General features: G+C 39.8%; 1 protein-coding gene across 2 annotated transcripts in view; it reads right to left on the reverse strand.

Moving 5' to 3' along the window:
* The window catches only part of stac (SH3 and cysteine rich domain), a 31,394-nt gene extending 15,266 nt beyond the window's left edge, over positions 1-16,128 (reverse strand). Inside the window, exons 1-4 of one of the 2 annotated variants that reach the window (XM_030718605.1) lie at positions 15,679-16,128; positions 14,535-14,567; positions 12,764-13,097; positions 5,635-5,768 (exon numbers count right to left, since the gene is read on the reverse strand). In XM_030718605.1, coding sequence (XP_030574465.1) covers positions 5,635-5,768; positions 12,764-13,097; positions 14,535-14,567; positions 15,679-15,792 — 615 coding nt within the window. In that variant the 5' untranslated portion in view covers positions 15,793-16,128. The remainder of the gene's footprint in view (positions 1-5,634; positions 5,769-12,763; positions 13,098-14,534; positions 14,568-15,678) is intronic. The other variant, XM_030718606.1, reaches the window with a different exon arrangement.
* Positions 16,129-24,622: the final 8,494 nt, after the last annotated feature.

Raw genomic sequence — 24,622 nt, forward strand, 5'->3', positions numbered from 1 at the left:
GCACACCCAGTAATGCTTAATGTATGTATTTGCAGTTTGTTTGTTTTTTTTCTTATTTCCTCTAAATATCCACACACACTTTAGTCATTTGTTGATACTAAACTGTTTTGAAAAGTTTCAATCTTGCTTGATTAAATCAACTTAAAGTCTCAAATGCATGTGCGGCTCAGTACTTAGAGTACTGTACAGGCTTTATTCAGTTTGTTTACATTTTAAGTACTCAAGTCGCGGGTGGTGAAATCTGCATCGCTAATCAGTCCTGATTAATTCTTCGCTTGACACTTCTCGTGATGAGACGGCTAAAATAAGCAACCCCTGAGAGCGCTTCGGGCCCATCTCAAGAAACGAGGCGTCAGACTTACACGGCCAAACTCATTAAGGAAAAGGTTAAAAGAGCACGCTTGTTGGAGTCCATCTGGCTCATGTGGCAACAAACAAAAAGACACCACTCACTGCCAAATGCCAGACATCACAGAAGACTTTCTTAGGCAGCTTTTATAAACCATACAGTATATAAAAAATTCAATATTATAGTTTCATTGCAGTTTTATACTACATTGAAAGGGTGCTGCCCTTCTAATGTTTTTTGAGGCTTTCATTTTTAGCTGCACGTAAGAGAATATTCATTTAGAGAACTGGGAAAACTCACCAACTGGGAAACTTGCTGAAAATAGTTCAAAGGAAATTGGGATCCTATGGAGCTGTGGTTTTTTGGTTTGTTTTTCATTTGATAATGTCTTCAATTGAAAGGATCAGTAGAATCATTATAGTTACATCTTAACGGGTTTTCAAGTAATCAGCACAACACAGAATCAAAAAGCCACTTCACATTAACATTATATTAATATTTCTTTCTCAATTATGCACCATTTATGTACATACATTTTTTAAAGCACAAATTCATTTCTATAAGAGTGAAAAGCTGTTTTTCCCTCATCTAAATTTTGATCCAAAATTACCAAGCAATTTACTTTGAGGTCATTTTACAGAAGTAAGTGGCATCTAAAGCTGGAAAGTCTTCCTATAAACATGTATGCAGTACCACACAAAAGTCACCCCATTTCTTTATCTTTTGAGAGAAACAAAGTAAGCTTTCTTGTAATTTCTTGAAGTGGTCTTCAGGAATATTGTTCTTGGCTTTTTGAAGGACATTCAAAACTCTTCTGCTCAAGACCACTTTAAAAAATTACAAGAACGTCTGGCTTCTTGGAAGCAAAATGAGGGGTGGCTCAAGTCTTTTGCACTGTGTATCATGAGTGGGTCCCAGAGATCTTTGTTTCTGAGTTCAGGATTCCTGAGCCTGGGTTGTATTATACTAATCTTTTAATTTTTGAAGTTTTGGGTAAACATAAATTTAATTTATTTTGATATTCTTGAAGTTACCCGGATAAGACAGTGCACTGTATGTTCTCTGTCTGCTCCTAATGTTTTCTGTTATCCCCATGTATAGTTGGCTACCTGTTTCTGGACTTCACAATCAGTCAATAAACAGGTTACTCTTGCTTCACATCATCTACCTTTGTGTCCTGGATTTGGATTGTTGTCTACACACTTCACTCTCGACAGCATATGGCAAATCACTTCACTGACCTAGCCCTTTTTCAGAAGCTAAATAAAATTTGGCAAAGTACCAGTATCTCAGAGTTGTCGTGGGTGTCCTGACTGTAGCACTGAGATTTTGGCCCATCCTTTGCACTGAGTACAAAGGAAACGCAAAGCGATAAAACATCCGGATGCCGCCATGGAAGTCTTGCAGGTGCTGCAGAACCCCTTGTTATTGTTGATGTTTGTGATAAACACATCAAAACCTGACAAGTGAATCATTGTGTTTATTATGAGCAATGTGCTAAATTAGTTAAACTACTTTTCTGATCATGTAGTTGAAGCAGATCTTCAACTACACTATGTAATATGTGCACTGTTGTCAGGGGGTTTAGCTGTGTTTTCAGGGATGACTCACAATGAACTGACACATATTGATTAATAATCATGTTTGATCCAAACTGGCAGGTCTCCCAGAAACATTATTTGTACTGGAGCTGTCAGGAGTGAATGTTAACATAAACGGAGTGCGTCAGAAAAAAATCATCAAGTCCTCCTTTCAAGTGACCACCGCACTAACTGGAAACTTCACTATGGTATTTATGTGGGGGGGGGGAAATTATTCCTGTGGAATAATAAAAGAGGCTGTTAACTGATTGTTATCAGCACTGAAAATCTTTTTGTCCAGCATAGCTGTAGTAAAAAAACAAAAAAACAACTGAAGTAAGGTTATGTAACCAAATAGCTGAACCACATGTTGAATAGTAGTGATTTTCAGCAGCACTAGTTAGAGACTCACTATAATTGCATTAGTAGGTACAGAGAGTTCCTAAAAAATAGGAACACACTGGGTATCATGTTAGTAAAGATTCAGAGGATGAGCTAACTTGCTTTCTTTCTGAGTGGCTCGTGAGCCAAGAGAAACATGCATGGCTGCAGAAGTGTCCAAGTTTAGAGTTGGTTGAATTTAGAGCTGTACTCCACTGGGGAAACTTCCCTTTTTATGCTCGACCTCTCAACCTCATTTTCCACTCCTGAGAGCCGATCATATCTGCAAGCCTCATCCCTAAGGCATCGAGTGGAAAGACGTCACAAAGAAAAAGGAGAAAGACTGTCTGTACCGCCAAATCATTTGCATCACATGCATTGATTCACTTTATCCAACTCAACATATTCCAGATTTCCTTTAGTAATTCCAGACAAACTTGCTAAGTGGAGGTGTGGTCAAATACTGTGAGGTAGAAAAAGTAGACAACCAAACATATGGTGTATAACTCTCCCTCTTCAGTGGAGGATGAGCACAAATAATTAAAAGGTCCCAGCTCGGCCCGGTCTGCCAGTTTTTGAACTGCTATGGAAGTAAAAACACTTCTTGGCAGCGGCTTTTACAAGTTGGGCCGAAACCTCCCCAGTAAAAAAACCCAGACCACCCTGGCGGAACCATTCCACAACCAGGGTCTCATTTTAACTTCATTCACTGATGATGCAAGCCAATAAAGATAATGAATCATATAATAGGTCACTAATATCAGTTTTTATCACTCTATAATGAGGTTGTGACATGTTTCTCGGGGAGAAACCAACTTTTGGGGAGAAACAACACAATAATAATAATAATAATAATAATAATAATAATAATAATGATGATAATAATAGGGGGTTATTTGCTTTTTCAACACATGAATACATTTGAAATCAACCAGACTGCTCTGGCTGAATTATTTTTGCCTCTGTTGTGGCTCCCTGTTACAGATTGCTAGCAGTAGTACTGATTTAAAACATCTTACGGATTTTTTGCTGAAAACCCCTCAGAGGAGCGGTTGTAACTCATGTCCACCACCGTATTTTCCGGAGTATAAGTCGCACTTTTTTTCATAGTTTGGCTGGGGGTGCGACCTATACTCCGGAGCGACGTATATGTGACATTTATAACACATGAACCAAAATACTCCAGCCACTTGACATCTCCGTGAACTGCAGCTTTAAGGCAGTGTTGCGTAACCTGTGGGCGCAGTGGATGATGGATGGAGAGCACAGCTTAACGGCAACTGGGAGAATGCGCCACCCAACTTTCCTGGAAGTCATTGGATGGATCAAGAAAACATGGGCTTCAGTGACAACCAAACCATCCTGTTGGGATTCAGAAAGGCTGGAATAATTGGAACTGCAGCTGACGACGAGTCTGACTAACGCGACACAGAAGAGGAAGCGGCGCTTCGTCTACGGAGTGTACGGAATTGTTTAGAAGTGACACCGAGGATGAAGAATTCAATGGATTGATGGTTTGGTTAACTTGTTAGTATGTTCTTTATGCTATGGTTATCTGAATAACTTAATGTTACGTTAACATACCGAACACGTGTTCGTTGTGCGTCATGTAGCTGAATGTGTTACGTTAGCATAACGTAGGCGTAACCGTGTTCGTCCTGTTTTTTAATCCATTATTATTTTACATTGCCGTTCAAGATGGAATTTCTGCTCTGAGTCTCGGATTCTATCAACCCCCCCCCCCCCCCCCCCCCCCCCCAAAAAAAGTGCGACTTATAGTCCAGTGCGACCTATATATGTTTTTTCTTCTTTATTATGCATTTTTTGGCTGGTGCGACCTATACTCCGGAGCGACGTATAGTCCGAAAAATACGGTAATCAGAATGTCGGTAGTTTGACCCCCAACTCTTCATGTGAGTAAGTGTTTCTGATTGGACCCCAAAAACTGCCACCATTTGTCACTGTTGTGTGTGTGTATGTGTGTCATAGTACAAGTGCTGTATGTGTACCTTAAAGAAGGTGCTAAATGTATGTGAATGAGGGAATGTGGCTTGTAGTGTAAAGCACATTCAGTGGCTAATAGAACTACAGAAGTGCTACAGAGATGCAGTCCATTTGCACTTAACAAAAATCTGCAGTCCATAAACCTATAAAATATCAGACAAGGTCACTCTGGCTTTCCAGAGACAAAAAAAAAAGCAATTTGGTTAGCCAAAAAGTTCAAGGAAGTTTGAAGAAACAGCAACAAGGAACAAAGGGAAATGCAGACACTACACACTTGAGCACTCAGGGAAATAAGACACACCAGGGAGCACAGCTGAACAGATTCTGATTAACAGGACTAAGGAAGCAAAACTGAATACAAACAGACAAGACTAAAGTGAACAAAGTAAAACAGGAAGTGGAAAACAGAGACTCTGCCTAAGACACATGAACCTGATACAAGGACACGAGACAGGGCACCAAACTTGAAAATCCCAAAACAGAAAACACTGAGTCCTAGACCCAAACCCATGACAGGAAGTCACATTTGAATGTGTAGCTGGATGTCATAGAGGGGTGAAAAAAACAAACATTTTTAGGTTCTCCTTGAAGGAAGTTCTATTACAGTTTCAAACAAAAAGTGTTCAAAACCTGCTGTTTACTCTGAGTAAGCATTGCTTATGCCTGATATCTTAATAGGCTGATGAAGGTAAAAGACTGCAGATAATTTTAGGGGCATAAAATTATTTCATAGTGCTGCACTCTTTCCTGTTTTTGATAGTGAATAAGTTTCATTATTTCATTACCTCTGTTGATGTCACAGCTTCAATCAGTCTAGATTACTGAGATAATTGAGCTCCACCCTGTAATTCCACAGTTTCCTGTGTGTTTAAAAAAAAAAAAGACCATTGAGGCTGCTACTGTGAAATGTCAAACACATCATAAAACCTCCCCATCTGACTTCATCAGTAGTGTGTGTAAAAAGCTGCCTCTCTGTGATCGCATTTGTACGGATTTTAATGGTTTATGCTGACGGCAGCGCGGCAGAACGTGACAGAGGAGGGGAAGAGGTCAGTGTTTTTGTAAACGATGAGCTGCATTATCTAACACAGAGAGAGTGATGATATAACGATGATGAGGAGGATGACGAGGATGGATGGTGGTCACAGATGTACTTGCACACTCACACATAGAGTGTGATTTCTGAATAAGCACATTCTGCTGGGAAGCGGTCAGACAGCCAGTTCTGTTCTGTCTCATTTTGGTTGCTATCATAGTACTGACATCAATAATTCTATTCCTGAGGCACAGAGCCTCCCAAATTTATTTCATGCATCTTACCAGTTTTCCCATGCAGCGCTGCTGCCCAACACCGTTCTCACATTTGTGGTGGAGACTCATCTTGCAGGCTTTGCAGCGGAGGCCGTGCTTCGCCGTGTTTCCCGCCAGGAACACCACATGCTTGGCTGTTGTGCCTGATACATACAGACAAAGAGGCAATAGGCTCATGTCAGGAGCTGGAATCAAGTGGTGTTCCTATGGCTAAACAGCAAATTATGCACAAAAAGGCCAAGGAGATGAAAACATCTTTCAGAACGGTGGCCTCATTCATTTATTCATTGTTTTTACACTCTTATTCCTAGTTTCTGGAGCCTTTCCCAGCATGCACTGAGAAAAACCTGTGAAATGACATGTGGAACATTTTAACAGGGACAAAATTTACAAAATGCAACTCACAGTGTGCATCTCTGCAAAATCAGTCTGTAACTGAGCCAGTCCTATCTCCACTGTGTTAATATCACTCTCCAAACTGTTACCTGCGTGCGGTTCACTGTCACTTATTAATACCTGACTCACAGTTGATGAAATAAATGAAGATTAATTAGAGAGCCAAAAATTATGCAACAATGCAGGTGCAATCGTTTAGCAAGAGTACATGTGTATTTGTGCATACAAATGTGTAGAGGCATACCAAATTAATCAAGGAAAAATAAAAGGAAACAGAGATGGAGAAAAAAATTAAAACAACAGGGTGGAGTCATGAGACAGAATGCAGCTCACAAAGAAAGAATGTGCAATAATAGGAAATACTGGTATTTTGGGGGAGGAAGATAAGGAAAACAGAGGAAAATCCACTGGTTATCTTTTCACATTAATTGGAGTTCAGGAGCATGACCACACCACAACACTCTCCTTCCAGTCATATGTCTATAAATGCCTACATGCCTCACACACCTGTAAGTTCTTGTTTCCATGCCCCACCCTCCCTGCTCTTTTTTTTTTCTCTGTTTGTCATCTTCTCTCAATGGTTTCGGAGGATCACCCCAAGAGTTTGCTGCAGCCAATCCTCAGTGAAGCCTTCCCCAAATGCAGCCTGGATCTAGCTTAGCTTGCTGTTTTATTATCAATTTTATTTTTCATTCACATTTGGGGTTGTGGTCGTTCTTAGCAGGAAGAAGGTATTGCTCAATTGCAACTAATGGTGAGAAAATTCAGGTTTCTTAACTTCCTGGCCTAAAAGACTTAAAAGATTGTGATATTACTATATTATTGCTAAATGCAAAAAAAAAAAAAAAAGTCACCTATATGAAATTTCATTTTATAAGCCCAGTATTTACCGCTAGGCCCAAAGTTATCATCCCCTACCTTCTGCTCCAGTCAGATACAAGTGAGAGACCAGTAAATTGGCCAAAGTCTTGACATACTGTATTTCACAATAAAAACAATAAATCAGTCAAAACAAAAGCTGGTGGATGATAAGTTTAGTGCTTAAGCTAATGGACAACTATTATGACCGCTGTGCATCGAGTGACATGAGGCCAGATAAATGACTAATATATATTCTTATGATTTAAGTAGGGTCTGTGAAGATATAAATCTGATGTGGCAAGATAAGACAAATGATCAATATACTGTTGTGAGAGATACAGTATAAAAAATAAACATCAATTAGAACCAGTCACTGTATATCATATGAGAGCTCTTCCACATTAACAAAAGAGTACAATGTTTCCAAGTCCCAGTGCTGCTATTAGCTGGAATCTGGCAGCTATGCACCTCTGGCTCTTTATTGATTAATCAATAAGCACGTGCCCTGCTTAGGCTCATGCTCTTCATATGTGCGTGTGAAAATGTGGACATGCAAAAGGAAACATCGATCTACTTCTGTGAGCATCAAAGGGAGCAGAGAGAACATAAGATGATCTGCCTGGTCCAAGTTTCATCACAGAAATAATGTCAGTATGTGTTGTTTCTGTTTATTGTGGGGTGCCACTGTAGCAAGCAAACAGTGTTGTGATTTCAGTCCAGCTCATCCTCTGAAATGCAACATGTTCAGTTTCGTGAGCAGGTTGAGGAGGGTCACCGAGCAGAGGTAATCTTGTACTGTAAATATGAAACCAAGCAGAAAACCTGAACCCCGTACAAGGTAGCAAACACGAAATACTGTGTACTTAAGGAACAAAGCCCTTCATGTGTGGTTTACTTAGCCAACAAGAGGGGAAAAATGTCTGCCTGCTCTTCATGTGCTGTAATGTAAACTGGCGTCACAGCTATTTGGATCTGGACAGCAGTGACAGAAACTCAGTAATGGGTGGAAAACAGTATCTGGATTTCCCATTTAAAGCTGTTGTGTTGCTTGGCTGATCTGTGCGCTGTGCTGGTGGAGTTAGTGATGCTGAGACGGAAACTGAAAGAAACATGATCCCAGCCCTGAACCCTTGCCAGTCAGCCACAGAACAACAGAACAACAATGACAGATGCAGAGGCAATGAGAACCAACCTGTGCCAATTTCTAGGTCGCTCTGAATCAGGTCAGCTGATTATGTTGCTTAACAAGCACCTAGAGTTTCATTTCCCTTCAGGTCAAGAAACAATCTCCCTACGGTATCTTTAAGACATCCTGATTCAAGCTCTTGTCCGTCTCTGTGGATGCACTGGGACAGGGAGCAAATTAAGCGCTTGTCAAGCTGTTGTTGATCGGCTTGTTTGAGCTGACTCATTTCAACATGGGGGAATAATGAGACGCCTCCGTGTTAACTAATAAGGGAACAAACCACTGTGTTTCAGCAGGCACATATAGGAAGGTGACACTGTCATCCTCCTGTGGTAATGGATGGATAATGATGTTAGTAGTGTGTGTGTGTGTGTGTGTGTGTGTGTGTGTGTGTGTGTGTGTGTGTGTGTGTGTGTGTGTGTGTGTGTGTGTGTGTAGGTGCTTTTTTCGCTCAGGGCCTGAAGGCATTATAGCTCCGGGGAATCTGAGTGACAGTGCTGATCTCTCTGGCATTTGCTTTTTTCATGGCTACTCTGCCATTAATGTTTATTATTCATTTATACTACAGCAAAAGACAAGACTCCTGCCAGCTTTTCAGTACTGTCTTCATCTCACCTCCTAACCTCTCTACTTCCATTTCCTCCTCTCTCTTCCCTACAGCCTTTCTCTCAAGCTCTACAACAGCCATACATTGATCCATTAAGCCCTCGTTCTTACTTCACACCCCCTGATTTCCTGTGCAAATAACCTTCATTGAGACAATACCTCCTCCACCTCCTCCTCTTCTTAAACTCTGACCACAAGAAGCTTTCTTTATATTTGCTTGCAGGCTTTAGTTAATTTCTCCCACAGTTCTGGCTGAAGAATCTGTCAGCCATGTGTAATCAGTACCCTACTGAAATATTCTGAAATAATTTCAGTGTATCTGTTAACATGAGGGTTTGTTTATTTATTTATGAACTTATCTGAACAAGGCTACACTAGCATTGTCTACAGAGGCACAGCGGTGCTTTGAGCAAAATGCTAAAGTGAGTAGGATTCATCCTTGGGGGAACTTAAAAATCGCTACAAAATGTCACAGTTTGATGATTACATCTCAACAGCCACAACAACGGCTGATATACCAAGTGGCAACCTCTGGAACTGAAAAATCAAACCAGCTCAGAGGTGCAAAAAACTTTTACAAAAGATGCAAAAAGAAAAAAGTGAGACTAACTTTAGAGCAGAAATATGCATGTTTACAGCCTGATGCAGTTCTGGTGTCTATGGGAAATTTGTATTCAACATGTTTCAGTAAGTTTTTATCAAGTCATGAAGTGCAGCATAAATAAAAGCAAAGCTGCTTTAAGTTTTCCACTAGCATTTTAGAATAAAAGCATAAAAATAGCATCCCAATTAATTACACAGAACAGCAGGTAGACTTTAAAAACCAAGCTAGCTAGTCAGTGTTAGTGATGCCCCAGTTCTACCCTCTCTCAAAGTACAGTTTAAAAAAAAAAAAAAAAACAGTTGCCATCATGCTATCTTTTATATACTGTGGTCTAGAACAAAAATGGCCTTCCCACCAACTGACAGATGCTAAAATTACTGCTTTGAGCCAAGGCTCAAACTTAAACACATCAGGTTTTGTCCACATTTAAATGTCTTTAAACTTTTCATGATCCGACTTTGTCTAGCTGACATTTTCCCCACTGGCCCCCATGCAGTTTGACATTTTATAATGCATTTTCTTTTTTTAATGTTGTTCTGGTGTGAGAGGCATTTTCAAAACACAGCACACAACTTCAGCTGTTGGAGTTGACACTAAAATGGAGATGTTCAAGAATTTTGCAAAACGCATCACTTGCATCGCTTGTGTCACTGAAACTTGTAACAAATACCCAAAAACACCACTGACGCCAGCGTGAACAAACCTCTCGCACAGTAAGAGTAGTGCATGACTAATGTATGTGTGTTACACTGGGAGGTGTAACGAAGTGTCATTTAAAACCACAGCAGCACGCGTCTACTGAGAAAACCTTAACCACCTTGGCCCAAGATTAATTTATTTCCGAGCTCAACTAAATCCGTCACGTGCATTTAAGGAGTTTCATTGCACAGATTAGTGCACGTTAATTCAGTGAGATTAACATGTTTTGTTAATCCCAGGAATGTGGATGGATCACTTTTAAGGCTTTTAAGGGATTTTGAAAGTAAAAAACTGTATGGCTGTCAAACACAGTTTATAGCATATTGTGCGCATATCCTGTATAAGCTTTCATGACAGAAAATCAGGAGCTTACAAAGATAAATCACACTTTTTTAAGCTTTTTTTTCTGATTCTGCCCTGTCAGACATCTGTCATAAAAAGACCTGTAATCAATATCTCTGCATAATAACCTTTTCAATTACCAGTGAAACTGATGTACTTTGAGCCTCAAACAATAACGCTTTATTTTATGTACAAACACCATATGTACCTTTGAGACTATGTAATAAATAACAGAAAGCATGAGGGTGCAACAGAATGAGAAGAGCAATTCTGGAACGAATGCAGGAACGTGTGGCTGAAAAATGAATACATTTCTTGGTTAAGAGTTTATGTTTTTCTTTTGAAATGGTTTGAAGTTGACATAATTTTGCTGGATAGCCACATAAATGATGCTTGTTGAAACAGACTATAAATATAAACAATCACAGCACCATAATGAAATAGTTCTTTGTTATTTTTGTGAATACATCTGAGATCATGTGTGCGTCTGATCCACATTTTAGTATATGGAAGAAAATGTTCTAATGTCTTACATACAGGTAATTATGAAAAAATATTAACACCTAATATCTTTATTGCTCAATCAGTAATTAGCCTATATGATGTTTTTTTATGTATCATAGGCAGTTTGTACAATTATTTTGTTACAAATCTAACACCTGCTTGCAGCATTATTTGCGTACCTTGAAGGAAAGAAGACTGGAACATTTTGTGAACTTCATTTGCAAAAAATGTTAAAATGTAGGCACATTCACAGAAACTTACTGCATTATTATTTAACTCCATTAACCCAGAGCCATTCCTAGTGAGTGGCCATTAGGATTTAATAATTACAATATGCTTGTGTAAATAAGATCAGTGTGAATCCACCCTTCTCCTCCTCTACTATCACCCCTTCTATCTCATGTATTCTGCTCTTTGACTCTGGGGCACTGAGTCGGCTTTTGACAGCACCATCGCATCTCACTGTATATACACACACACACACACACACACACACACACACACACACAGATAGTGTTCTCATTAAGGTAGGACAAATGAAGATGAGGGCGAAATCTTTTTTTCATGGGTGAACCAGAGGGCAGAGCACCTATCACAAGGCAGCTCAGCTTCACATTTTCACCACCAATAGACCACCTGAGGCCCATTCAAAGCCATTGGATGCACCTCACTGACCACACCAGATAAAACAGACCAGTGTGTGTAACAGTATTCATAACTATGTACCAGTATGTGTGGTAAATTTGCAAAGGTTTCTTTCTGTGGCCTTGTGTTAAAAAAAAAGTTTCACTCTTGTTCGCATTGCTGACATTAAACAACTGTAATTCTAACTTCATGTGATAATAAATTCTGTTACTCGAAGAAAAGCCTCTAAATCACCTTTACTCTTGTTCTAATTCTGCTTTTCTTATTGTCAGAGCAAAAACCTGGGTAAAATCATAAAATGAAACTGTGGAATTCATCTATAAATTCATTTAACCAGGATAAGAACAACATGTGAGGGTTTCAGAAATTAAAATGAAACCTGCAGTATTGAGTAATGCCAAAGTGGATGTCCTTCCTGGACTTCATACTACAAGGGTGCCTGTTTACAAGTTATTCATTTTATAAATCAACAAAGCTAAAGAAAAAAATATTCTCAACACAACATCTTATCCTACTGAGCAAATTGTGAAATATGGTAGAAAATTGTGTCACCATTTAGCCATCACAACCTCCGTGCCCCATGACTATGGAGTAGTTTTTGCTCCTCAACTGCAGCCATTATTTGGCTAGAACACTTATTTCTTCTTATTGCACAAACAGAAGCAAGATTGCAAGATGATAAACTAGTGGCATAACTACACTCCTAACTGTGCATATTCACATGCACATTTTTTTAACCTGTCTACCCTCCCAGTAGTATGATATCTTTTATCTGCTACGAAACTTGATGTCAGGGGTTTGTTGAGCAGATGGTATGGGTAACCCTTGTCATTATGAAGCTACAGAATCCCTGAGACATAAAGCCTTAGTGGTGATGGTTAACAAGTAGGCAAGCGGCAATAGAAACCAGAACATCTGGCAAGGGGAGAACAGGTAGAGGCGCTGGCACAGATGTTGCCGGCTATCTGACACCCCAGCAGACAGATGGAGGGACTGGGCTCAGTGTATGAATCAGAAGGATGGAGATACTTTGGTCACACGTCAGCAGATTAAGCCGGATGCTCAGTGTCTGGTGTGTAATTGTCTCTTTTTTTGTGTAGATACTCATAGTGTGTGTTTTAGAGTTTTGCCAGCTATTCTCACTGAATAATGGACCATAATTCCATGTCATGTGGTGTTCAACCATCTATGCACATTAATGCATGTTTCTCTGGTGGCACAACACCTCGTGGAGAGCTCATTATCTCAGCTTTGTTTGATGTTCTGATGAAGGAGAGCAGTATTTTTACCCGTACCTACAATCATGTGGTTGCAGACGTCGCAGAACGTGGGCTTCTTAAATATGTGCTCCATGAAGCAGTGTCCTGCCGAGTCTACCTGCATCGGATTGCGTGGCTGGGAGCGTGATGTGGGAGGAGGAGCGCAGGGAATGGCCGGAGGAACCGGAGGAATGGGGAGGTTGGTGCTGTGAGGTGGGGCCATCCCAATGTTGCAAAGATGGCCCGTGCTGCTGCTCACGTCAGAGAGGAGCTCCGTCTTGTTTTCGCTGCTAGTTCGGAAGAAGTTGTCAGCACTCTTGCTGCGGATGCTCTTGGTCTTGAAGGACAGGGAGCGTTTGAGTCTTTGCAGCTGAAACGGGAGAAGATGAGTTCAAGAAAAGTGGAACAAAGAAGAGAAAAAGATAGACTGAGGCTTGAGAGAAAATGAGGAGAATTTAGAGCAACTGAGTCAGATGTGAAGTAAGTCAATTTATGCAGTAGCCTTCAGGCAAATCTCATTCATTGATGCCCAATGGCATGACTATTGCTGTGGCCCCAACTTATCACCACTCAGGAGAAAACTTTCCAGGTTTCCTACCTGGAAGGGTAATGTGATTTTCAGGTTAGGCCGATGCATCACATTAACACTATTCCTCACACACTGTGCTGTCATTTCTGGCAGCAGCCTCTATCAATCTCATTATACTTCTCCTTTACAGTAACACTATTCATAATGCTCCACGCTGACAAATCATTTAATTTAACCAGTGTGTACCCCTGAAACCCACTCAGCTCTGGGCTCAGACACATAATAAAGAATTGCTAAGCCACTCTAATGTGATTTCATGGTCCTGCTTCCTGGCTGGTGTGTGGCTATAAATCTTTGATTGAAAAAAGAGATTGTCTTTTTTGATAGGTGGGGAAAGACTCTTAATCATTCTCTTACACAGCACCGGCTTGTCTTTACAAGAGCCTTTGTAAACACCTTTGAGGATTTACTTGTCCTCTTCGGCATTTGCTACAAAGCACGCAGACACAGTTATATGCGATGCATTGTTTGTGCTCGTCATTTCAGTGAACATGCCTGAGCAAATTGCTTAGAGTGCTTATCACTGTGGCTTTGTTATGGTGAAGATCAATCAGTCCTACAGGTCAATCTGGAAACAATCAATTTTAGACCCTTTCTCTACCATTACCACCCACACATGAGCACATACACGCAGAGATATGAACCTACAGAATAAATACATCCTCCTGCAACCTGTTACAGTTCATTCCTTGCATGGCTTACACACACTCTGAAAAGAAAAACAGTGGTAAAACTATATGGAAAAACCTGCAAATTGTCAGAGTAATGGCGTGTGATGATAAAGGGCACTGGCCTTCTTCGCTATACTGTGGTTTTATGTATATAAAATGAAAAATAATCTTAAAAAAATAAAGCACAGTGAAGGCATGTGGCTGGTGTGCATGCATCGAGGAGCTCATGCTGTATTTGATGGCACCAAAATCTCTCGGAGTTCTGCTCTATCAGCACAAAGGGTTAATGGGGGCTGGGTGGAGCACTGCAACACAATCCGCCAAAGCCAGTTATCACATGGGATTATAACTCAAATGACTTTAAATATGATGCAGCTTAAACAAAGAGTGCCCTCTAAAAATATGGGTGAAGATGGATTTAACCTGATTTGAGACTGGCTTCACTAACAGAAGTAAAAGTTGCAGCGTGAACAACTTTTATCTTTATTCGCATGCAGTTATGCTCTTCTGACGGACTGCCACAGTTTGCACAAGAGTGGAGGCTCACCTTGCGCTTGTGATGTTCAGGCCTCACAGTATTCTTAAAGGAGGGATAAAAACACAAACACAGCTTTACTTAATGGTAGTCAACTTGTTAAGCCTTCTGAGGAACTTATTCTATGTATCCTGTCTGCAAGATTAATTAAACACTTATTTTAAATGCTTGTTTGCTCTATGACAAATCACCTATGATATTGGAAGTGAGTCTGGTTGTTTGGCAGAAGCTTTGAAATTACATAAAGTCAGCCAGGAGTCCTCTGAAATACCCAGTGATGCGTGCCAAAGTACGAGTTCACATGCAGAAATGTTTCAGCTGCAACTAAGAAAACTGATCGACACCTTGATCACACAAAAACCTCAACTGTGCTGTTAGGAGGAGACAGAGTGTGAGATTTATTTGTCCAGTATGGGAGCTGTGGTGAGAAGAGGAAAGCTGTTACAGTCATCCACTACCATGATCACTAGTCCAATATTGTACTGCTAAATGTAGTAGTCTGGGGTCAACATGTGACCCACATAAACGGTAAAACGCCCGAGGCAGCTGTGAGCTCTATCACACAGCCTCGTTTCCAAGTAGAAAGTCCAAGCCATGTGCCATTTACTTACAAAAATACACATATTATTAGGACCATACTGTTTTCCCTTTTCATAGCATGAATGGGTTAGGCCAGTCAGTAGCTTTGAATAACCTTTCCTTACCTGTTGATGTAGTAACAGTGGATTTAAAAGTCTGCATCCACATAACTTGTGCAGGTTATTCTTTATCTTCCCTAAAGAAAAACAACGCTACAGCATAATTCTCATCTAAGTGCATAGAGAGTATGTGCGGTGCTCTACTGTGAGTTTAAACTGCGCTCAGCGTTATCTGTTGTTTAACCTTGTTATCTTCGTGTTTTCTCTCCCGTTTGAAAGCTGCAGCTGGTGTTATTTTTCGTGGCATCTTTAAATCTAATCAGATCAGGTTGTTTTATAAAGATTTATCAGTGTGCGAATCAGTGAAAAGGAGGAGGAAATGTACGGCTCATCCCGATTGAGTCCATTTGAATTTCATATTAATAGAAGTTTGTTTACCCTACTCCACTTTTCATTTGTACTGACGTGCAGTGAAAAATCTTGTGCGGAAGAAGAGAACAACAACAGGACAGTCCTACCTTGCTTTCTTGCTGGCTGGCGTTGGCCGTCGGGGATTTGGGTGTCTCATTCTGGTCCCGTTCGTCCTCGTTGCCCCCACTTTCGTCCTGAACTGTGCTGGCCGGCGGGATCATCCTCTCTGTAGTCTGTAAAAAGATGCTGCTCAACTGAGTTCGTTTCCTCTCCAAGCGGTTTACATTGTTTCTGTTCTTCTAATGAAAATGATAAAATAATAACTCATTTAGATCCGGTGCTGATATTGTGAAGGGGAAGAAATGAGGACGAAAATGATTGAAAAGACAGGAGGGGAGAAAGTGGTTTCCGAATCAAAAGTTGTAAGTGATTCCAGATCGGCTTGAAAGTGTCCTGTCCGTCTGAAGGAGGGTTTCGTGTTTATCGTGGCGTCGTGCGTAACTGCCAAGACATCTCCAAGTCCACGCTGTGCGCCGTGCGCCTGGCGTTGTCAATACTTTGAGGGGCGGAGAGCTGCTAGCGATCAAGGGAGGGAAGGACTAAGAAGGATGGAGAAGGAGGAGAAACACGACACGATGAAATTCATATGCAAGATGCACCCAAAGGGAAAAGACTCGCACTCTAAGGGATCGCTGCTTTTCTTAAAAGAAGTAAAGGATGTACGCTTAGTACACTTGTTTAGATAAATTCCAAGAAATTCCAAGACACTGACTGAGAAATGCAGTTCTAGAAATGCTTTAGACAGCAAATCTTTCACTTCACTGTCTTAACTCAACACTAGCCTAACACTAACTAAAGAATTCCCACAATCTTCTTTTAAATACTGCCTGAGATATTCCTTTTTCCATAACAAACTACAAATGCAGTTACTTATTTATCAGACTTTCATTTGGGTCAAAAAAATTTGCTCTTACCTTATGAACTTCGGTCAAGGTCAAATACGTGGGTGTGTGTTTAGGTGTGTGTCTGTGTGTTTTCACTTGCTTACCCATCATGGTGAAGAACAGTTTGACTTTAAGACTGTTGAGTGAGGAAATTTTGGAAAAATAAGGAGCTTTAGTTTGGTCCTCATCTCTCACACTCCCTTCAAAGTACTGATTGAGGTTTTTATTATTGTTTTAGGGTTCAGGTTAGAAATAACTTTATTTTCAGCTTAGACATGCAGTTGGATGGCTAGGATAATGGGCTAGGTAATTTATTATGTCACTAAATGTCCTCACACAGATAGCAAGTGAATCTAAGTGTGTGTGTACTGAAAAATAGATAGAAGCTTTGTTTTGACCAACAAAATACTAAATTATTAAGGGGATGATGCAACATCCCTTGCTGACTTTAGATGAAAGGATTGATAACACTTTCATGTTTGTCTATCAGCTTCTAAACTACATCATGGACCAGTCGGATTAGACTAAAGACCTGGAGAAACAGTTAACTTGCCACCAAGTAGAACTGCCTACCAGCACCTACAGCATTAACCTCATTAATAAAACCACGTCCAAAAACAAAGGGTAAATGAAGAAATTCAGTGTTGTTCCAGCTAAGAAATCATGTGCTTTACCACATTTAGATATTGTGTGAACTAAATAAATAATACTTGATCATAAGCTTTAGAGGTACTGCTAGAAATCTTTAAGTACCTCATCTAGCACTGAGCAATAACCTCAATAAGGATACCCCATTTCTCAAAATGTCAAACCAGTGTTAGGTAAGTAAATACACCGAGAGGCCCATCTGTTGCAGTTGACTTTTCAGAAAGAATACCCCCAAATATACACTGACACAATCCTGTATATTTACACATTCATAAGCTATTACTTGGGAATCAACAGCATTATGACTCTTTAGGTTTTGCAGTGAAACATGAGGCATTTTACTCACCTCAGAAGTGATAGGTGTGATACTCACTGTAGTGATACATCATGTTGCCTCCCCCCTGGCTCCCTTGCGATGTGATGTCCTTGAAGTTATATTGCAGGACGAAGGAGGCAGGTGCCAGACTGCAGCCGCCTCACTCTGACAGGAATGCAAACACCAACACAGTCCCAAGGAGTGAGACTACATACTGAGTTTTCTAATCCAGATCAGAATGGATTCAATCCCTGAAAAGTCAGCTACTTTCCCAAGAGGTTCCTCTGAAGGGTTTGAAATAAGATCAAGAATAATTATGTTTGTAATTCCCCCTTTTGTTTGTCAGACTTTTACCCCAAAACTGTGGATGTTGACATGCCACAGTGAAACAGATTCTCTCTACAATTTACAGGATCACCCAAAACGAGGTTCAGCACTTGAGCAGGTATTCATCAGAGAAAACACAGAAAAATGAAAGTGCAGAGATTGGTAACAATTGACATGACACACACCTGCATATCTCCAGTAAATGACTGATTGCAATGAGTTACAGGTTGTTTAAAATGTGCTTGTGTAGTTTAGAAGGTGTGAAGATTGTTTTATTTGTCTAGCTTGGTCCCCAGAAAGTCAGTAGACTTCACCTACTTTCAGAAAGAGCAATCAGTCTAAATCAAGAGTGTGACTTTGTTATAACAGTTAGACTCACCCTGGACTTGTTAGTTTGTGAAAGGGTATACTTCTGTATTTTCTCAGTGTAGTAAAAGTGGTGTAAAAATGAAGCTTCAGCTCATTTGACACCACAAATGAGCCGATGTCTTGCGCTTTCACACGACCGCCCGCCACCTGGAGAGAACACAAGACAATCCCCCGGGTTACTCAACCAGAGCATGAGCCAATGATACATTCGGTCCATGTGGTGTATGTGTGTGGTTATTGTGACTCATGTCAACAGAAAGAACCAAATGCCTGACCGGTTGTGCCAGGAAGCAAGCGTAGAGAGCCAAGTGTGAAAGCGAGACAGGGAAAGAACATTGTAATTTCCTCTCTCAGCTGCTGGTCCGTCAAGAGTGCAAGAAGGGCGTGAAAAAATGAGAGAGAAATACGGAGTGATGAAGCAGGAGGAATAGGGGTTAATTATTCCAAATGAAACGTTTCATTAAGGAAATGCAAGTAAGGGAGTTGTGCAGTTTCAGGGCCCACAGTTGCTGGCTTGCTTTAAGTATTTCTCTTCCTTTCTTTCTTGGAATTAATGTACTATTTCTGTGTATGAGAACCATCACATTCTCACATCACATTCAATTTGAGAATACATGGAGGCGCAAATCCCTGGGAAGGTTGCATCAGGATGGGCTTCTGGCAGAAGAATATGCCAAACCAAATAAACGGATCCATTGACTGTGGCAACCTCAATTGTGAATAAGGGATCAGCCAAAAGAAGAAAAAAAAAAGTTATGCCCATCAAAAAGAGCCACCTTTTTCAGTTGTTATAACCATAGAGTACTTGATCATTTTTATTCATTAATTAATCTAACTTCTACTTATTTCTAACTTCTACTAGTTATACTCAGGAAAAATGAGCCATTTGAAAGATTTGGCTTAAGTCAGGTACAATCCTCTGAACATGTGTCTGATTGCCACTAAATGCACGTTTATGTTATTTTATTTCTTCACAAAGAAAAAAGAATGCGCACTAAAAACTTTTCATATATTTCTCTATTTTAAGGGTATGTTCTGTTTTCATACTAATGCAACAGCTGATGTTAAGGGTCAAAATAAACATATATCACACACACACACATACCACCGCAAATAAAAAAAAACTTCATCTTTAGGCCGTACAACGCTTGATCCCACTTGGTTTCTCATGCATGATTGAAATGAGGATGCTGATGAGGGAGTGTATTTTAGGATGTTCTGAAATGTGTATGCAGGTTGGTACAGTGGCTTAAGTAAGAAAATAAGGCCTATGGTTTATAGTTTTACAAAGGCATCGCCAGTGAGGCTGTGCTTAGACACAGTGGTGTTTTGAAATAATTAACACTAACATCAGCATGCTGACAACAGACTGTATATAAAAGTTGGCCATACTTTCCAGATCTGAAAAGTGAAGCCAACACATAAAGCTGCGATAACACTGCTGCTCATTGCACATTGCTTTGAAGCTGATGGCTGGTCACTTGCGGGCATTCCAGGTGACTCTCTAATGTATTTACTACCAGGTCATGTGTCAATCAACGGTATTCTGCACTCTCATTGGTAGTTGCTTCAGTGACTCACCTGGAAGTTGAGAAAAGTTTATCTAGGGTCCCGCCATCTTCACTTTGCCAGCAGTTATGTTGCCTGTATTTGCTTGAAGTCACCAAATATCATTCACTTTCTATGGTCTCTAGTCTCCACATCACTGCAAATCACTTCCAGTGTGTACAGAGCTTAAGTGTTTTTAAGCTGCATTCTTTTTAATGGCCATAAGTGGCCAACTCCTCTGACTGCAAAAGGAAGTCTGGGTTTCAAGCCTTCCTGGATACAGCATGAAGTTTTTTGTATATCATACTGCATGTTAGGGTCAAAAAAGGGGCTAAAGCAAGATATGCTTTAGGGCAGGTCTACCTCATAATTGAGAAGCCATTACAGTATGAGCGTGCAGTTTCTCATGGTTTTCTGCCAGCTCCAGGCTTCCTTCATTGCATTTGGTTTCAAAACACATTTGGTTTCATAACATGGAGACAGTGAAAATGCTCACCTAGAGGCTTTACCATGGGCCTTCAATAGCCAGTGGGTGATATATAAGGTCTCTAATGCTAAAATCTTGAAAAGGTTGACACAAATGTGCTAATAGTTAACACACATAATGTCCCCAACCTGTTCATTGTGGTAGCATGGTAACATTTTCTATTTGGCAATAAATACACTAACTGCTAAATTCACAGAGTACAGCTGAGCTGATGGCAATACAGTTAAAAGTATTTAATACAGGTCATTCAATAGTTTAATTCAATTTTATCAATATATTACTTGGCTGTTTCAACCCTGATTTTCATGCAAATGAGCTTTCAACAGGCTTTATATATCTGCTCACATATCTTTATTTAACAATTTTTTATCTGCATGGTCCCTATTCAGTACAGCACTGGTTACAATCTATTAATAGTTAATTAACTGGCTAAATATTCCCTCACCAAATTTCCACCAGCACTGAAAGTTCAGTAACAGTGATAGGTTGCAAATACATTATATCCACCAAATTTACTTAAAACATGACATTACATCTGCCTATGTGTACACAGTGGCACAAAAAGGGGCACAAAAGTATTGAAGCTGTTAGTAGTGACAAGAATGCCGCCTGATTCTTGTTAAATCATAAAGATTTCCATGAATGTGTTTCCATAACAAAATGAATATGGCTTTATGCTTCTGACTTGTTTATTCATGGTGTATCCTTGTAAACAAATCATAATATGTGGCTTCAAAAGGTCACTTGTCTTTGTAAACAGTTCATAGCCTGATCCACTGGTGCCATTTCCGCTCACTGTGTCTTGAATACCAAAAAAATCCCCTCTCAGACTTTGTCACACTTGCATGCGCCAAACTCCACGTATTGCCTCTTTTTGTTGGGTTCGCAGCTCCTCTGGGAGACTCAACATGTCACCAAGCTATTCTTGGAGTGTAGTCTCCTGCTCATGCACATGGTGTTCACATCAGTGTCTGTGCCAAGAAGACATGATAAGTGTCATCAGTGTTGTCACATTCAGGGATGAATTAAAGCGCTGATAGACCCAGCGTATGTTTGGATCATTAGCTATCATAACTAATGATAGATCAAGTTTTTTATATAATTTTTTCTCTTTTCAAGATTTATTCCAACTGTGACTTTCTAACAACATGGTAGAAAATTGATAAGAAGTTGAATTCCAGGATGAAAGATTACTATCATCACATTTGAGCTTCTGTACAGTGAATGCTTTCTAATTTAACAGTGCAGCAGCTCTGCTATTGATAGGGATCGTAAGGCACTTCAAACCATTTCTGTTGAGATCCGTAAATGGAATAATTTCAGATCAAACAAGCAAGTTTAAAGCCTGCAAATACTGTAATTTGATCTGCATTCAGTGGACATTAACAGCAGATAAAAAGAACCAGATTATTTAATCAGATTATAAATAAAAGCTGAAATGGCCCTTTAACTCATCTAAATGTCACATGATTACAAATGGCCCAGTACATTTGACATTATAACCACGCGCACACACACACACACACACACACACACACACACACACACACACACACACGCATGCATATGTCCCCAGCATGTGTTACAGTAATGGGCAAATGGATTCCCCAAGAACCCAGGCTAATTAGCCTATCTTATTATGAGCCACCCTAAGACTGGTCTCTGCAGGGTACAATAAAGTAATGAGAGCTAGGAGTATTTTTGTGTGTGTGTGTGTGTGTGTGTGTGTGTGTGTGTGTGTGTGTGTGTGTGTGTGAGAGAGAGAGAGAGAGAGAGAGAGAGAGAGAGAGAGAGAGAGAGAGAGAGAGTGAACGAGAGAGAGAGAAAGATTTCAATTTAAAGAAATGTACAAGTTTTACTTGTAAAATAATAATGTTCTTTTTTTGTTTGTTTGTTAACATACATGGTTAACACAACTGTTCACTGGCTTTTTTTCACATTCCCTAGTTGCTGCTGGCAGGCTGCTAGCTGCCCTCTAGCTTTCATGAAGTCATCACAGTACCTTTAAGAAATATTCCTACCAATACTCTTTCTAGTTACTTTGTATCTCTGTGCACCATAAGAAAGAGTAGCAGGCAATTAGCTTAGCTTAGCACAAATATTGAAAATGGGGAAAAGCTGACCAGGCTATGTTGAAGACTCTATTGAAATAAACACTTCTGAAACTCACTAATGATGTCTTTTTAGAGATTAAAATAGAGTAGTTTATAGGCTTTATGGAGAATCATGTGCTGGAGCCCTACTTAGAAAACTGGCATTAATTGTTCCACCAAGCCCTCAGGAGAAATTAAGACATAATGTGCCCGTGGCGTATGCATATGTCCTTTCAAGTTCTGTGAACACCACAGTTGGCCATTAATGGCAGGTTTCTAAAACAACAACTTTGCCTCCTCTGTCTCTGCTGATTCGTGAATCTTCAGCACCTCACAGGATCTCACACTTCAGAGGTGTAAAACTCAGTTCATTGAGATTTTGAACGTTCTGTTCATTTTACTAAATGCTGATTTAAGTAAAAGCGCTGCGGTTCAAACTGAAACACCATTCTTACGTCACCGCATTCGAACCGGTGACGCATTTCCAGTCATGTAGCTGGTTTCCAGCTGGTCATTTCTTAGCCTGGTGTGTGCCAGTCAGGACTAATGAGACAGCAGAGGCCCAAAGCACTGAACAGCTGGTCCTCTGTTTCACTGAGAGGATCATATCTCTATAAGAGGAAGAATTGATCATGAGTACAGCATATTTTGAAAATAAACTCCTCCTCAGGTCTGTCTTCCAGGAATGTTCAAGTCTGAGTTATCTGACTTTACTGAGTAAAACCTAGAATTGGCTTTATTATTTTAGTCTGGCATTAATTGGCTTTAAGGTTTTACATCTCAGGGCAGTCCATTTTAAAGAGTCACTATGGCGATTGCGTCCATGTTGAAGCACTCATAAGGGATTGCTCTTCAGCAATCACATATATGTGAATCAAAGGCAGAAGAGAAGCAGAGAGAAAGCTCACTAGTTCACTCATTAAAGTACCAGTAAATACTGGCTGGCCATGTTATAGAGGGGTTAACAGCACAGTTGGAACCCTTCTTTAATGAATCAGGTTTCATGACTGAACTGATCCCAGAATATAAATAAAACATCTCACTTCATGCGAAGAGTGCAATTCTACATGAACTGCATGTTTGATGAAGTATGCAACCAGTGATCAAGTTTTAGCCAAAACAGATTGTTTATGGTCCAGTACTCTTTATCTGTAGTTGTCCAATCTGTAACTGTTATGAAGCCAGAAAATGTCTTTGAGGGATATCACCAATATTTGAGTCACAGACACATTTATTAACTGGCAAAAATTGACAAACATTGTCTCAGAGCCTCGTTTTTCTGTAGGTGCTTCTCTACCTTTCAGTATTTTTGTGGAATTTATAATTATAATTTTTTAAATATATTTTTTTTACTGACAGCAAAATCCCATGAGGCAATACACTGACCATGATACCAATGAGCTCTCAGACCACACCCATTTTCAAAAAATGATGCATCTTTAATGGCTTAATCTAATAGCTCATTAGTCCCTCTATTTCCTGAATCTTTGACTCGTTCAAGACCACATTGTCTTTGAAAGTGATTTCAAGTTTTGAACTCTACACTTGTGAAGTTTTGTGGCTGCATTTTAGCTTTTGTTAAATAAATAATGACACAATGTAATATGTCATGTCTGAGGTTATTTTCCTTATGTTCTAATAGCTGGGATGGGCTCCAGCCCAACTGGATTAGTGGAAGAAAATGGATGTAAATGAATGGATGTACTGAAAGTGGGTATACTTTCCTTTTTACCATGACTATACTGTATACCACAAAATACACCCACAGTTTGTTTGTTTTTTAAGGAATTGTACATCAAGCAAACAATTCACATATCAGAAATACAATTAGAACTGAAAACATTTAACATTTTCTGCCAGTCCTTGTGCTGTTAGCTCAAATAACATTAACTTAGATCACCAGGTCAAGGACAAGAATGGCATTATTTTATAGTCTTACCATCAACACTGCTTTATCCTTTCTCTTAGTATTCCTTTATTTGTGATTTGGGATCTATTTAGCGCTGCCAGTCAAATACAACATGGATGCAATCACCATAGCGAGTCTTTAAAATGAACTATATAAGTGATGCATACTCTGAATTTTTTCCCCATATTCAAGCCTTGTCTCTCTATATATGAATAATAATAATAAGTTTTTTCACCTTTGTTAATAGCCACTCAAGCATAATTTTAGAATGGGGGTGCTGAGGATTGATGTACTGTAGTGATAATTCACAAATAATGATCAATTCAGCATTTAAAATTACTTATTTGAATTAAGACATTTAAGGCTGGGCAGCCAACCAGGCTAAGGAGGCTTCAGTGGGCCCAGGTTAT

Source organism: Archocentrus centrarchus, chromosome 22, assembly GCF_007364275.1.
Source record: "Archocentrus centrarchus isolate MPI-CPG fArcCen1 chromosome 22, fArcCen1, whole genome shotgun sequence".
Lineage (NCBI taxonomy): Eukaryota > Metazoa > Chordata > Actinopteri > Cichliformes > Cichlidae > Archocentrus > Archocentrus centrarchus.